Here is a 14983-nt window from a genome sequence, read left to right as displayed (position 1 = left end):
ATCAAAGAAATATATCACTATGCAAGCTTTGACGGTCGATGCTTTACGTGCATTGTACAATGTACGAATACGAGGAAATTATTTAAAAATTATCGAAATGTAATGCCGTTTTTTTTCCTAATTTAGTTCACAGAAGATTGTACGAAAAAAAAAATTGTATTTTTTTCTAACAGTTTTATGTTCCAACGTGAATTTCTTACGTATCTTTAACCATAACGGTCAACCAACTGTAAATTAAGGAAAACGATTGAAATTTGTGATTTTGTATAATACATAACTCGAAAAATACGCCATACATAAATATTTTATCGATAAATTTATGAGATATAATTATTACTGGATGCGATCTGCCTTCATTTTCCTGTTTACTTTATATTCGGAATCAATGAACGGACCAGTATTTAATACAGTAAAACCTGTGTAAAGCGGAATCGCACGATACCGAATATATATAGGCCTATATATTTTTTCCTGTTTGGCAGGCTTCCGTTTTGAACAGGTTCTTTTTAATATGAAGATTTTCCGTATTAAAAAATGGAAAAGGAAGAAATTTTCTCCGTTATGAAAAAAATCCTTTCGTTTAGGCAGGTTTCGTTTTATTTGTGTTTCGTTTTAGACGGGTTTTACTGCATTTTTATACTTTTCAGAGAGGGATGATCGGTGGCACGTTATAGGCAAATTTCAATTAGGGGGTTCCACGTATAGTGTTGACTGTAGGTGTTTTTCTTCGGGGAATTTTTTGGAGGGGGAGGAATACTTTCTTATAAAAGATTGGTTTGGTGAGAAACACCAGGCAGTTGCCCTATATGCCCATAGGATAGCACGGCACTGAAGATGATACCACATACGCTTTCAGCTAATTTCTTTAGGGGATTACACATTTTATATTGGTTAGAATGGATGATAGACTGTGAATAGTCATAACATGGTGCCACACTGTTGTATTTTATCCCCTAAGAAATTTATAAATAATTCTTTAGCGTGAAATTATAGCCATGTGTTATTATAGTCGTGTATTAGTAATAAAAACACTAATATATTATCTAAAAATTACGAATTTTATTTTAAAAGTTTATATCCAAATAACGGATTTAATAATGTATCATAACGGAAATGTATTTCGTGTATAAGCGAAGATATTAAATAAACCTGAAAACAATGTTAAAATTCAGTAAATTGTTCAATTTTTAAATAATTAAACGTTATAATTTATAATACTTACGTTATAATTTAATCCTTCCACGGAAGGAAGTTTAATTTAGGAATTTGAGTACAAGGTACCGGTATGCTACTGCAATAAACAGAGCAATAATGGCAAATAAGTTCTTAATTATAATTAATTAATTGTAATTAATTATACTTACTCTGTATTTAGCATATCAATATTCATACGTTTGACTTTAGTTACTGCACAAACAATGGTAGACATTGATACACTTCTAATAGCTCCTCTCTGCTCTGGAAAATTGTTTAAAAAGATTCTAGAAAGAATTATAAATTATACGGTAAAACCTGTCCAAAACGGAACCTGCTTAAACGGGAAAAATTCTTCCACACGGAACGATTTTTTTTACGTTAAAAAAAAAAAGAAAAACCTGTTCAAAACGGAAGACTTCTAAACCGTTAACTTATTCGGTATTGTACGATTCCGGCTTACACAGGTTTTACCGTAGAATGAATTTTTATTCGGTGATGTAATAAATTTCTTTATTTTTACAAGTTTTTTTCTTTACCTTTTGTGAAAGATCCAGTCTCGCCTAGGTGAGTATGGAAGTATCTATCACCAAATTTCAGATTAAAGTATTGTTTTGCTATAATGAATGCACTTACAGGGCCAACTATAGCATCGTCTTCGGGAATTTCGCACAAAATACCAGCAAATAAGTCTATGTCTTCAACGTGCCTTTAAGAAATAACATAATTTATTAACGTTAATAGGTCCTAGATTTATTTTAAATGAATTCTTCTTAAATTTTCAATAGGATACGAAGCATGGCCTAAAAGATACCTACCAAATTTAATACTTATTCGTTATGTAAATTTTGCTTAGGTATCATTCAAGTAAGCATTTGGAGTCATTTGTATTGAAATACGTTCAATCTGGATCTTTCTAAATATTGTTATTAAGTTTGAAGTCAAACTTTAAAGAATATTTGTCGGAATGGCGAAGATTTCACACTCATCAGACAACTCTCTGGGTTGGTTTGGTTTGGACGATCTGTCGAGAGGGATGCCTTCTAGGAGTTATGGTTTGGGAAATCTAGTGAGGGGATACCTCCTGAGAGGCCTTTCTATGGGAAATTGGTCCCTATTTACGTGTTACAGACGAGAAGAAAACCCATAATCCACGTGGCAAAGGAGAACCCACGACCAACCAATTATTTTATCCACTCGGCCATTGGTTGGCGGATTAATTTGGTATACTGTATCTTTGAGGTATATCTGTGAAAACTATTTGGATCTGGAGAATATATAGACTAATTTTCCCCCATGATATAAAGATCATTGACGTCAAAAGAAGAACACGTGGAACTCACTGTACTTGCTTCGAATGCCGATTTGAATGATGTACAGTACGGGTAAGATTTGTATGCCTCGTATAAATTATTAAGTTTTTTAGATACCTTTTGGGCCACACAGAGTGTATCAACAAGAGAAATCTTGTAAATTTACCTGTACAACGATTTAAATTTCTTTTTACACGTTTGTTTCATTGGTAAGTCTTCAAAGGATGTTATTTTGCCACCAAAGATATACTCGAAAAACGCTACAAAACCAGGTTGGCCATGCTCTCTTCCCCTTTGTATATTAATAGTAGAAAGGTCGAGTGCAGTTACGTGACGTTTGTAGAGATTTTTTCTGACAACCTTCTCTAAGCACCTATCGAATTCCTCCTGATTTTGAACCACGCTTCCTCGGATAATATCTTCTAAGAGCCCATTGTAGATTGGCCTAGGATCAAAATAAACGTCTGCGACATTCAGAGCCGCTAAGGATCCATTTTCGGACAGTAATAGGTATTCGTCTGGGATCGTGCTGTGAGCAAATCTAAATATGGTAGTTGGGAAGACGTTAAACAGTGCAATTGGTAAAGTTCTGTCGTACTTAGTTTCGTCTTCGCATAGACCGTGTTCTTCTGCTAGTCGGGAACCTACAACTTTTGGCAAGTAATGACAGTAGGATATGTGTTGGAAGATGGCTCCGACGATCCTTCTAAAATATTTTTTTAAATATTTAAAATTATTTTTAAAAATAATTAATTATTTGATAAATAGATTAAAATTAATAATGGGGCTTGCATTTTTAATATTATTTTCGTAATTAACTGTAGCGATTTTAGGCATGGATAACAGACTTTTGTGTAGGATGTACACGGACAAGAAATCGATCGCGATCCACTGGTGTATCGTCAGAGAATTTTGGAGTGATCGGTCCAAAATTCTGGGAATTTTTCCTGGATTTTCCCTGGATGTCTTAAAATTCTGAGGATTTTCCCTAGGTTTACCCCAATATGCTGAAAAATTCCCCTGAATTTATCCCAAACTTCCTTGATTTACCCCAAAATTCTCAAAATTTTTTCTGGATGTGTTAAAATTTTAGGGATTTTCCCTAGGTTTACCCATTATTCTGTGAATTTCCCCTGAATTTACCCCAAAGTTTGAAGATTTTTCCCTTAATTTACCCCAAAATTCTAAGGATTTACCTAAAAATCCTAACTACATTTTTGGGTAAATTTACATGATTTCACATTTGGTAAAATAATATTTTATATTTACTGTTTCTTGTATTTTAATACTTTATACCGATAAATACATCACAGTAAAGCTTGTGTAAACCGGACTCACGCGGTACGAATATTTTTTCCTAGTTTGCAGGCTTTTGAATAGGATTTTTTTAAACATAAAAAAACACTCGTTCTAAAGAATTTTTTCCGCTTAATCAGGTTTTCGTTTTGGACAGGTTTTATTAGAAATTATTACCAAAGCAGCCGTTTTTTTTATTCGTTGGGTAACCGCGTGACTTGGAATATACTATAGATAGCCCTTATCTTACAAAAGTCTACCCATCCCCGGTGTAGGGTGTCATGGTTTTAAGGGCCTAGAATAGGCACAAATGTAGGGGTTTTTTTAAAACTCTTTCCATCCTGTAAGTACAAAGAGGGCCTCGTTTTTGCAAGTCCATTGTAGGTTCGGCCATGCCCACATAGCGAGGAACTGGAGCATATACATCCATGAAATTCATGGGGTTTTTCGATTCGCAGGTACCGTACAAGCTTGCGTAGGTCCTAGAATGACCTAAAATCGCTACTGCTTATTAATTAATATAAATTATATTGGCATTAATTTGAAGAATAATTTTTACCAATTTTAATAAATTACCTGGCTTCTTGATAAATTGTTTCTCCATCCCAATTTGGATTTAATGCGTGAAGATTATCCGCTACATAGTTATGGAATCTCAAAAATATTGTATGTATAGACAACAGTAGAGGATGTTGATTACTTCGGATATCACCTGTTTATTAAATGTCATCAAATATTTAATAATTACAAGTGTCATTGCATCTGTCAACTTTAAAAAAAAGAGCACAGTTAAACAGTTGTGTGCTGTTACAACAATGCAACAATTTCATAAATATAAAATATTGGAATTAATATAGCTTATATAATGGTATATAAACATCAGCATAATACAGGATGACCTAAAAGTCAGTTAACAGTCTTTTTTAATGTGCGCTTCAAGTACAAGTATCTTACCTAATTTCACGAAGTGTTCCAAAAATCACCACCAAGACCGTTTTGAGAACAAACAAAGCACGTCTCCATCCGCATGGTGCAGTTAGCATGTGTAATTGTCCAGTTTGGGCTAGAGAAAACCCTCATATCCTGGAAATTCCTTTAAATTCCCCAAAAGTAAGTTTGGTGAAGATTTTTTCATTGTTCATTATTGGACCTTTTTGGTTTGAGGAGCTCTCGCGGATGCCATTACACCCGTTACCGGGCAGCGATATGTATTATTGACACCACACGTAAAAACTTCGTTAAAACAGGTGCTTAGAAATAATTTTTCCTATGATTTTAGGGGAGACATTGGGCGCGAAGGTAACATTCTGAGATTTCAGTTGGTAGAAGGCAATGGAGGTCGACATATTAAACATGTTTTGGGGTGGCTAACAAATTCCCAATGTACTACATTGTAACCTCTGTATCTATCCTAGCTGGCTGGCGCCCATGTTGCGAGTCTTTTGCATTTATTTTTTACTTTTTTAACTTTATATCCCTGTAATTATTCATAGTATTTTAATAAAAAGGTTTGTATCTGAAATAAAATTGTAAATTATCCCCATGTGTGACTTGTGGAACTAATCCTACCCCTGTAAATTTTCTTCTCGTGGCCTAGTTATAGTCTTTAAAATAGTTAACTGACTTTCGGACCACCTGTATATTTAAAGAATTGTTCTCGATAAACCTGTCATAGGGCACACATATCCTTCCTCTTTCAGGGTGCACATATCGTTGGTGATATCTCTATTAGGAGGAGGAACATCCCCAACGCTTTCTATAGTTGTAACTCTCAGTTTCCCTAATAGAAATGACGTATATTTTTAAAAAAATACAGTTTAAAAATTTGAAATAATTATTAAAATTATGTAACCATCTCCGCTGTTGGTCCTAAGAAATGTGACGTCTTCTTCTACTGCACCGTAGACTTGAGAGCAATCGATCACTGTAGTTTTCGCATTTAGGTGTTCTCTTACTGTATATAATAATTCGATTACACGCAAAATAATAGTGTAATTATTAATAAAATTACTATAAAAATTAGTAAAACTTTAATGCTGTTAGGAAATATAATTTCAAGTAATTAAATTCAGCAGGATTATACCGACCAGTAGAGCATGGATCGCAGGGTCTGTCTCGTGGAAAATTCATGCACGTGACATTAGGAAATTCGGGATCACTGGGTCCAAACGGTACCGGTAAACATTGAGGATGCTTCATACTTTCGGCAAGGCAGCAATTAAAAGGAGCATTATGGGCTGTTTAATTAACATTACAAAATCACAATCGAGTAGTCTACACGTTAACAATTAAAGTGTATTTTTTTTTTTTTTTTTAAACACGAATTACCTAGACTAGTTTGCTTTGTAAGAACGCTATCGTGATCTAAAAATTGTCCAAACACCATCAAAAAATTAGAATTGGGCCTTCCGGGCATGCAAATTTCTTCATTCAAAACTTGCGTTACCGTTCTAGGTTCCGGTAGAGGCAGGTTATCAACACTTCTACGAGGAGCATTAACTCCTGGTGTTCACAGATGATAAAACAGATTAACGATGATATAAATAATAATAATAATAATAATCATCATCATCATCATCATGAAGAGAAGCTACTTACCATCGGCATAAACAGGTGGCAGGAACCTAATATGGCAGGAGAAGCTTCTCCCTTCGTTCGGTCTTTGTAAATTGTTACAATTGCCATCTATGGTCCTGTATTTACTATTTACACACCGAGTAGGCCTGTTGTTAGGACAGTGATTTTCTATCCCCTTCACTAATTCGCTCTTCGTGAACAATTGAGATAATAGGGGAACTTCGTGTTTCTTTAAATTAAATCTAGGCAAAGTAAAGAAACTTGTATAGGATTTTATAAGGAAGTTTAACGAATTAAATGATACAAAAACCTACTTGTTTACTAATTCTATAGCAGCGTATTCCAGTAAGTATAATAAGTCACCTTCGGGGCATGATTCAATGGAACAACTACTTACTTGGTGTCTGCCAATAGTCGAAGGGACAAATGGATTGATGTATTTTCCTGTTCGGTAAACAAAAAGATAATTTTATAAGGGGAGAAAAAAGCTGTTATATAATAGTGTATATGTACGGCTGAACCTGTAATAACGGACACCTCTAAACAGCTACATTTTAAAGAAATGTGCATATAAGATAACCTCAGAACAGCGGTCATTTCTTGTGTTTTCGTCAGTGACCGTCGTTCACAGGTTTGGCTAAAGTAAGTAATTAAAAACAAGCACCTTTTTTTTAAATAAGAAAATGTTAATAACATAATTATCACTGCAATTTTTAATCATATTTTAATTTTAAAAAATCACGTGACTTCCGGTCCAAGCCGAAATTTCGTCACAGAATCTCGGTTTTCATCTATGTACTGTAATTACAGAACAGACCGACAGACAGACGAACGAATTTCAAAAACTTAATTTATATATATACAACTTCCTAATAAAGGTAATTTTCCCGAAGTCTAATTACAATATATTTTTTTGTTATTTAAATATGAAATTATAAATATAATAATTCTATTCATAGAACACACAAAAAAACACACACACAACATAACAATTAATTTATACACTTATGAATTAATTAATATAAAAACTCAATTAAATTAAAATTTAATTAAATAAATAGGGTATAAATATAAAACATTAAGCTTAAAGCAATTTAAATATGCATTAAGTCTGTAGGAAATGACATAATTTTAATCTAGTATAGATCTAATTCTAAATATAAATGCGTTTATTTATATTTATATAAATTTAAATTTAATAATATTAAAAAAAAAAAAAACTTACTTTTAGTAATAAGTTGACTTTCGATTTCTTTCTGCCTGTTTAATTTCTCGAAGGCTTTGATCAGTGCATTGTCTACATCATCTTTTCCTATGGAGGAAAGACCTCTACGCTCCGCCCAAGCTCCCAATATATAAGTAATAACGATAATATAACTGAAAGGATTGTTTATTATATTTAAATTACACGTAAAATTACACACGTTAAAGATGGTTTGATATTATTTTCAAAACATTGCTTACCTTACTCTCATTGTTCTGGTTTTCTAACTGTGTGTGTGTGTGTGTACCTTTATGTAATCTTTTATGGTTAATATAAGTTGTTTAGAAATTGTGTCAAGAGATATTATTGGTGGATTGTGTAAGAGAGAAGTTACCGGATTGGACTGATTCTAATTTATGTACTAAACAAGTTCGTATAGGAGTTTTAACACGTGTTTAATTATGTAATACGTGAAAAACTGTGCAGTAAATAGGGGGCAAAAGAATTTAAATGTAGGTTTATTAAGGAGAATACAGATATTTCTTTATTTAATAAGAAGTTAGGCTATCTCTATGGGGGATCGGGGTTCGAATTCGGACGTGCGCCATCACCCAGGAAGCTTTCGGTCTCGGATATATGGTAGAACCCACGATAGGTTTTGTTTTTTCTATAGATAAAAGTAAACGCTATCATAGAGGGGTTTCAGGAAGGACCTAATACAAGAGGCCTGATTAGAGGTACTTCGCATTTAAAGGGAATTCATAAACGTTTGCTAAAAATTATTAATTCAGTTACGTTTCTTAAAGAGACCAGAGAGGGAGCAGAAGGGCCTCGGATATCAGACGTAGGAGGGTCTCAAACTTTCATCTTTCACACGAGAAAGATGGTTTAAATTGAAGTATATTTTGACATTTTGTTTTCTTTTCTCTTTCTAGTTTTCGGAGTATAGTTGGCCCAGTTATTAGGGTTTGAGGAGAGATGGGGTACACCGATGGCACGTTATAGATTCGTGAGGCCCGGGCAAATTTGAATTATGAGGTCCCGTGTACAATGTCGATTCAGACATTTTTCTTTGAGAGAATTTTTGAAGGAATTCCCCTGTATCCTTGTTTGTTTTTTTTACCGGTAGTCTAGGGCCCCCGATATTGAGCCATATTTAAATTTCGATATTCTTACTACAGTAATAAGTTTATAAAAGATTGGTTTGGGGCCCTAGTTGGTGGGAACCCCAGGCAATTTCCCATAGGATAACTCTCTATTGGGGCATCCTCTAACTTCTTTCACGCCCTAGAAATGACTTAGAATATCGAAAACACGCATTAAATACCAAATTATGAAAAGAATATTGTTCAAAACAAATTTTAAATGACGCATATGTAAAATATTTGAATTTTCCCTTAAAATAGAAGTGATATTTAACGAATTGAAATAGTAGTTAAATGCCAATGACCTTATTCGATTTTCAAAAATAATTCTTACGCCATAATAATTAGATTAAAGGAAAAAAAAATATGCAGAAAAACACATAAATTAATGTATTTTTTAATGTTTTAAAAGTCAATTTTAATTAATATATTTTCAGTATAAATATAAATTAACGCAGTCAAAGTTTCTCGACCTTTTCCAATCTCAATCTCGTTGTTACAGGAATAAGGCTCGCGATCTACCGGTTGAAAAACATTATCTACTAATTTATTTATTTTTATTCCTTTATAATAAATATAATAATTTATATTTCCACTATATGGATTAATATTAGTGTATATATAATAAATATTATCAAATATTATCTTACAATATGTTTCTGAAATAAATATAAACGTTTCTTAAACGTTTTATTTCTCAACCTCGTTATTCTTAGAATCGACTAATTTGAACACTTAATTAATATAACTTATAGTTTAATATTTATATATTTTTATAACGCTTATAATAGTTTATTATATATAGCTTAATATTACAAAAAATTTAAACGAATTACTATATATAATTTTATAATATATAAGTAAGTATAAATATTCCTCAACCTTCTTCAGTTATCAATCTCGTTACTCCTCGAATAGTTCTCGCGATCTACCGGTTGGTAAACTAAGTTTTGTACTTATATGAATGTTATATATAATTACGTATTTACTAATAATGAAATATGTATTTGTATGTTATACGCATTATAAAAGATTAGCAATTGCGAAAATATATAAATGGTATTAATTTATTAATAATTGGTTTAAGTGAAAGTAAAAATATTTTCACTTGAAATTATACTTAATTGGAATTATTCATTTTAGTTTTTTAATTATGTCAAGGATTATGAATTACTGTAATTTTTTTGTTTACTGAAATACATTTATTCGACATTTTAAATTATAAGTAGGAGCATTAATAAATCCTTGAAAAGACTATGCATGAAGGCAGGGATATGGAGAGCTTGTATGGGGCCCGCGGGTAAAACGGGCCCATACAAGCTCTCGACACTCGGGTAAAGAGGGCCCATGCAAGACAATTGCTACCGTTACCTTTAAGTCTTCGGATTAACATAAAATTACTATTACGAATGGATAAAACCACCGAACGTTGGTAGTTAGTAGTGGGTTCGTGCCTCGCCTCGTGGAATTTTCCGGATTTTCTTCACTTTTTTAACGTCTAAATAGGGGCCAGTTCCCATAAAAAGTCCTCCCGGAAAGCATCCCCCCTCGGCAGATGACCCATGTGTCCGATTTTGACGTCTAAATAGGGTCCAGTTCCCATAAAAAGTCCTCCCGGAAAGCATCCCCCCTCGGCAGATGACCCATGTGTCGCGTTGTCATAACCAAATAAACCTGAACCAAACCTCCAATGAAGGTCATGTAACTATTTTAAAATATTAGCCACCCTCCACCTCTTCGACATATAAAGATCTTTCGGTCTAATTTCGACGAAAATTATTTTCGATAATACAAAAAAATTATAACACAAAGTTACGTCAATTTAACGTCATTTCACGCCTCCTCGTTATAAAAAAAAGGAGCACAAGAATGACGTAAGAGCACTCTTCAAAATGAATGAGTACATGAATAAATCAGTTTATTTTTAAACATGTTCAAAGTGAAATTCATTATTCTCAACCACGGATTGACAAACGGACGAATAGAGGTGTTGGTTGCAAAGTTTCTGAAAATTTTCACAGATCCGACTCATGGTTCTGCCGAAATAGGCATACTTCATCCTTGATGAGTCTTTATGTGGTATAACTCCATGATAGCATGGAGTTAAATTTGCTGATGGATATGACCATTCAGTTATTGTCCCAAGAAATTAGGACTGCGTATCCATAAAATAGTGGATATATTTTACCAGATAGCATATTTTATACGAGAAGCCAAAGGCGAGCTGCTTTCAAGAAGGATTTTCTAAGTGAATCTGGCCTTTATTTAGACGTTATATACGTGAAAAAAACTTGGAAATTCCCACGAGGATTGGTGAGGCTCGAGCCCGCGGCCAACTACTAGTGTGTTCAGTGGTTTTATCCAGTCGGCCTCTGTTGGACAGCGAAGAAAGAATTATGCAATAACACAAAATTTTTAAAATAAACATTACACGTATATTAACTCTTTTTTTCGTTTAGCTAGCCCATTATGGTTTCGGCCATGCCCACAATGGAGCGGCCGGCTTGTGACGGATGGGACCCGATACATCTGAACAGATCCACCTCCTGAAAACTTTCTGGGGTTTCTGACCCATCCGGATTCGATTACGAGTCTTCAGAGCGTTAAAAATTTTAACCTGTTAAGTATAGCGGAATGGTCGAGCAGATCTTCTTCAGCAGATCAGCAGTAAAGTTCATGGAAATTGGATTGGATTAATGAGATAAGACAACGCAACGCGTTGCATTGTCTTATCTCATCAATCCAATCCAATTTCCATGACTTTTTCATGGATGATCTAAACCGGATAAGTCGGGTCCCATCTCTCACCACTCGGTTGGCCCATTGTGGCCTGGCCGATCCCGTAATGGGCTTTTCAAAGAGGTCCTCTTGCTGCTCACGGAGGAAAGAGTAAATAAATAAATAAATATAATTTCAATCGTTTTAGTATCAATTGGCAAAACAGATTAGCTCCAACGGTGGTATTTTGGCAATGATATGAAGCGAGTTCTTTGACGTCGAACTTTTCGGAGGTGATTGCCTGCGCTGTTGGCATTCTTTCTTCTTTGGTCCTTTGTTGTTGTTTACGTATATTAGTGCCTGCTGGCGTACTTTTTTGTGTTAATTAATGTCGTACTTCAGTTAAACTCGAAAGTTCTGAGAACTCTGTAACGTTTTCTCTTCAAGACAGAGGACGATAACCTCAATATAAACAGTGAAGAAGAAAACCATGAACGGTACTGTAATATTAGCGCAGGAAAACACGTTTTGGCAAACACTAGAGAGGTCTTACGAACAGGTTCGACAATTGCTGAAATTATCATTTCGTTGCATCAATTAAGATTATTCTGTAGATAATAAATGATATACGAAAAATGTAATGAAAATTCATGTGACATTTGTGACTATTCGTGTCTTATGTAAAAAAATAAAATAATGATGATAGAATAAGCACTGTACAGTTAGGCAACGTATAATGTGTAGTTCCAATGTTACAGTGCCACTTACACTGAAATAAAATAAAATAAAAATGAAAATGAGGGAAAATGAGGAAAAAGAGAAAATAATCCGATAAAAAATTTGATACTGAATCAACTTGTTCTCGATGCTTGGAGTTTTTACACGATATTGCACTATTGTTTGAGACCAGAAACCTGGCTTCGGATGAGATAGCTTGCAAATTGGGTTAAAAATAAATAGCAAAACGCCAAAATGTCATGCAAGTTGAACAGCTTAGACATGACCCTTAGTTTACTTATCTAAGTACAGGGAGGGAAAGAAAGTCACTTGACATCCTTGCTACAGAATATAGAATGTACAGTACCTAAAGTTAATTCGCTCGTTTCAAGACATTCGTGCAAATAATATTCCATGTATCGGGATTTAAGGGAGCGCTATTGATGATCGATTTCGGGTTTTGAACAGTAAGTAGTGTATTTGTCTTGAGTTTGTTTTAATTGTACGTCCAGAAATTCCGAGGAGAGAACCATCTTTGTTGGAATTTCACTACCGAAGCATTATTTGCAGATTCTTGTGTAATCACACAATAAGAATCTGCAATTGGTGAGCTTTTGTTATCCTTTCATACCAAATTCTGATGTACGAAACACCTTTGTATATTCATCTAAAAGTATTTATAATAGAATCTATTAAATGTCTCGAATTCGATTAGTTTTTTTTTATAAGAACCACGTGTTCAGGTCATTCTTAGGCCAAAAGTGGCAAGTTATTGTTAATAACATCGTACTTGATCCACTTTCATAAAATAATATAATTGATTCGTTTTCATTACAGACATTACTCTTGATTCCCGATTGTAATGACAACCATTCTCATTGACTTGATTCCCATTTCAGATATCGATGGTTACCATCGGGACGTAGGGATAGAGCGGCGCTATATCAGATGCTTCTAGAAAAAGCTATGGGAGTCCAAAGACGATACCATTACGTAGCAAATTTGTGCCGCCAATAAATAGGTACGCGCCACATTCGATACTCGCGAGTACAGCTAGGTACCGTCTAGTGCATCTATGGGTTCGAGATGAGGCCTGAAATGAGATTGCTGCGAAATAAGCGGATGCCATAAGCATTCGGACAACCGGCATAAATTATATTGGAAAATTTCATTAATCACCTCCAATGATCTCTTTCTTTCCCGAAAGCAATGAGGAAATACGTCCTAGAAAGAAAGGAGCGCATTGCAAAAATCGTATATAATAATTTTTCCGAATTTTCCTTCATAATGTAATCTTACCCTCAAACCTGGAAGCGAATTCTCTCATTTTCTTGAGACGCTATCATCCCATAATATTAAATTGCATTGACAAAAACCTTTAAATTTTCTTTTATAACAATGATATGAAACGAGTTCTTTGACGTTCTCTATCACTCACGTAATTCTATCTACGATGCGGTAAAGATGGTCACGCTACCATCTGAGGAGATCCGGGTTCGAATTCCAGCTCTGGAATCTCAAAACTTCTTCATGAGTGGTTTATCTTGGAGATGTCCCTCACCACCCAGCTGCCTAATTGTGGCCTGGCCGAATCCGCATGGGTATGATTGAAAAAGCTGAACAAATGGCCCTAAATCGAAGAACTTCAAACAAGGGCTCACCAGTGGCCCTTGTTTGAAGTATAAAACCACTGAACACTAGTTGTTGGTCGTGGGTTCGCGAGTTTTTCGGGTTTTCTCACATTAGTAACACCTAAATAGGGGTCAGTTCCCCATAAAACCTCTATTTAGGTGAAGCATATCCTCTCGACAGATGGTCCACATGTCGCGTTGCCTTAACCAAATAAACCAATCAAACAGCAACAATTATTTAAAAAAACAATAAATAATAACAATAGAATTTACACGCAGTTTTGAAAGTTACAATACTTGATGATAACACTTTTACTATTTAATATTTATTGACGCTTTTACGAGAGTGACTGTAAATGGCGGCCTCTATATGAGGTTGGAAGTTTGATTACGGTATTAAAAATGAATAATAATATTGGAAATATTTCTAACANAAAAAATTATACTTCAGATGTTAATTTAGTATCAAAAACGTAAAATATTTGAGTAGCCCAAAACATAGCCAAAGATTGAAGCGCCACAGCACTAGCGAAAATTTAAATTTGCCGACTGGAATTCTTTCGGATGATTGACGTTTCGGATGATTGACTTTCGGAAAATCAACGCTCTACTGTACTTAATTTTAAATATTGTGAATAGGGAGAGGGCGGTTAGAAAAAAACATTGATTAAGAAAAGTCTTTAGAGGGCAGTTTTTAAAGGCAGTTTTGTAATATTTTTGATATACTTTAAAATTAACATTTAATTATTTGAATTTTATTTACATATCAATTCAATCGAATGTCATGACTATTTTGTGATTATTTACTTATTATTGCATAGTAAAAGTTAAAACGACACTTTTTTTTTCTTTAGCATTTTTTAAATTTAAATTTAATTGAAACAAAATATTTTCTCTGTTATATATAACAGAGGGAAAGTATGGCAATTGGTAAAAATATGACCCTTTCAAACTTAATAACCCCTGTACTTTTTGTCGAAAATTTCTGTAATTTTGCGGGGAGGTTTATATATTAAGGGGATCGATGCTGTTAAATTTTGGTGGTTAAAGGTCGAGGGGGTAAGGAGATAAAGGGATCGTTTGACATATGTCGATTAGGGTTGGGCTTAATACCAATTTTATTTGTTATTAGTATATACTATATAAAACACATACCTACCCTCATAACTAAGCTTTTTGCCATTTTAT

General features: G+C 34.0%; 1 protein-coding gene across 2 annotated transcripts; it reads right to left on the bottom strand.

Annotated features, from left to right (window-relative positions):
- Positions 1 to 1039: 1039 nt before the first annotated feature.
- Positions 1040 to 14222, bottom strand: LOC111623605 (chorion peroxidase-like). 2 transcript variants are annotated; one of them, XM_023366236.1, is made up of 16 exons: positions 13464 to 14222; positions 13344 to 13388; positions 7845 to 9247; positions 7606 to 7757; positions 6695 to 6824; positions 6402 to 6622; positions 6132 to 6305; positions 5891 to 6040; positions 5656 to 5757; positions 5470 to 5583; positions 4380 to 4515; positions 2674 to 3213; positions 1734 to 1903; positions 1365 to 1458; positions 1223 to 1291; positions 1040 to 1149 (listed from the first exon to the last, which is right to left on the bottom strand). In XM_023366236.1, the coding sequence occupies exons 3-15, from the start codon at positions 7853 to 7855 to the stop codon at positions 1231 to 1233; spliced, it is 2055 nt and encodes a 684-aa protein (XP_023222004.1). In that variant the 5' UTR covers positions 7856 to 9247; positions 13344 to 13388; positions 13464 to 14222; the 3' UTR covers positions 1040 to 1149; positions 1223 to 1230. The 2 variants fall into 2 exon arrangements, with proteins under 2 accessions (XP_023222004.1, XP_023222003.1); XM_023366235.1 differs by lacking the exon at positions 7845 to 9247 and having other exon boundaries at positions 13344 to 14222.
- Between the last annotated feature and the right edge of the window lie 761 nt (positions 14223 to 14983).

Source organism: Centruroides sculpturatus, unplaced genomic scaffold, assembly GCF_000671375.1.
Source record: "Centruroides sculpturatus isolate CEXI.00-Female unplaced genomic scaffold, Cexi_2.0 scaffold425, whole genome shotgun sequence".
Lineage (NCBI taxonomy): Eukaryota > Metazoa > Arthropoda > Arachnida > Scorpiones > Buthidae > Centruroides > Centruroides sculpturatus.
This window is presented reverse-complemented; position numbering and strand designations above follow the sequence as displayed.

What these genes read in the sequence shown, in the direction of transcription:
- LOC111623605 (XM_023366235.1), bottom strand. Translation starts at nt 13,450, where the DNA reads ATGAAGGAAAATTCGGAAAAATTATTATATACGATTTTTGCAATGCGC. An exon ending in GCCACCTGTTTATGCCGATG is followed by an intron (nt 6,306 to 6,401) that starts GTAAGTAGCTTC and finishes TGTGAACACCAG; the next exon opens with GAGTTAATGCTCCTCGTAGA. An exon ending in ATATGTGTGCCCTATGACAG is followed by an intron (nt 4,516 to 5,469) that starts GTTTATCGAGAA and finishes TTTAATAAACAG; the next exon opens with GTGATATCCGAAGTAATCAA.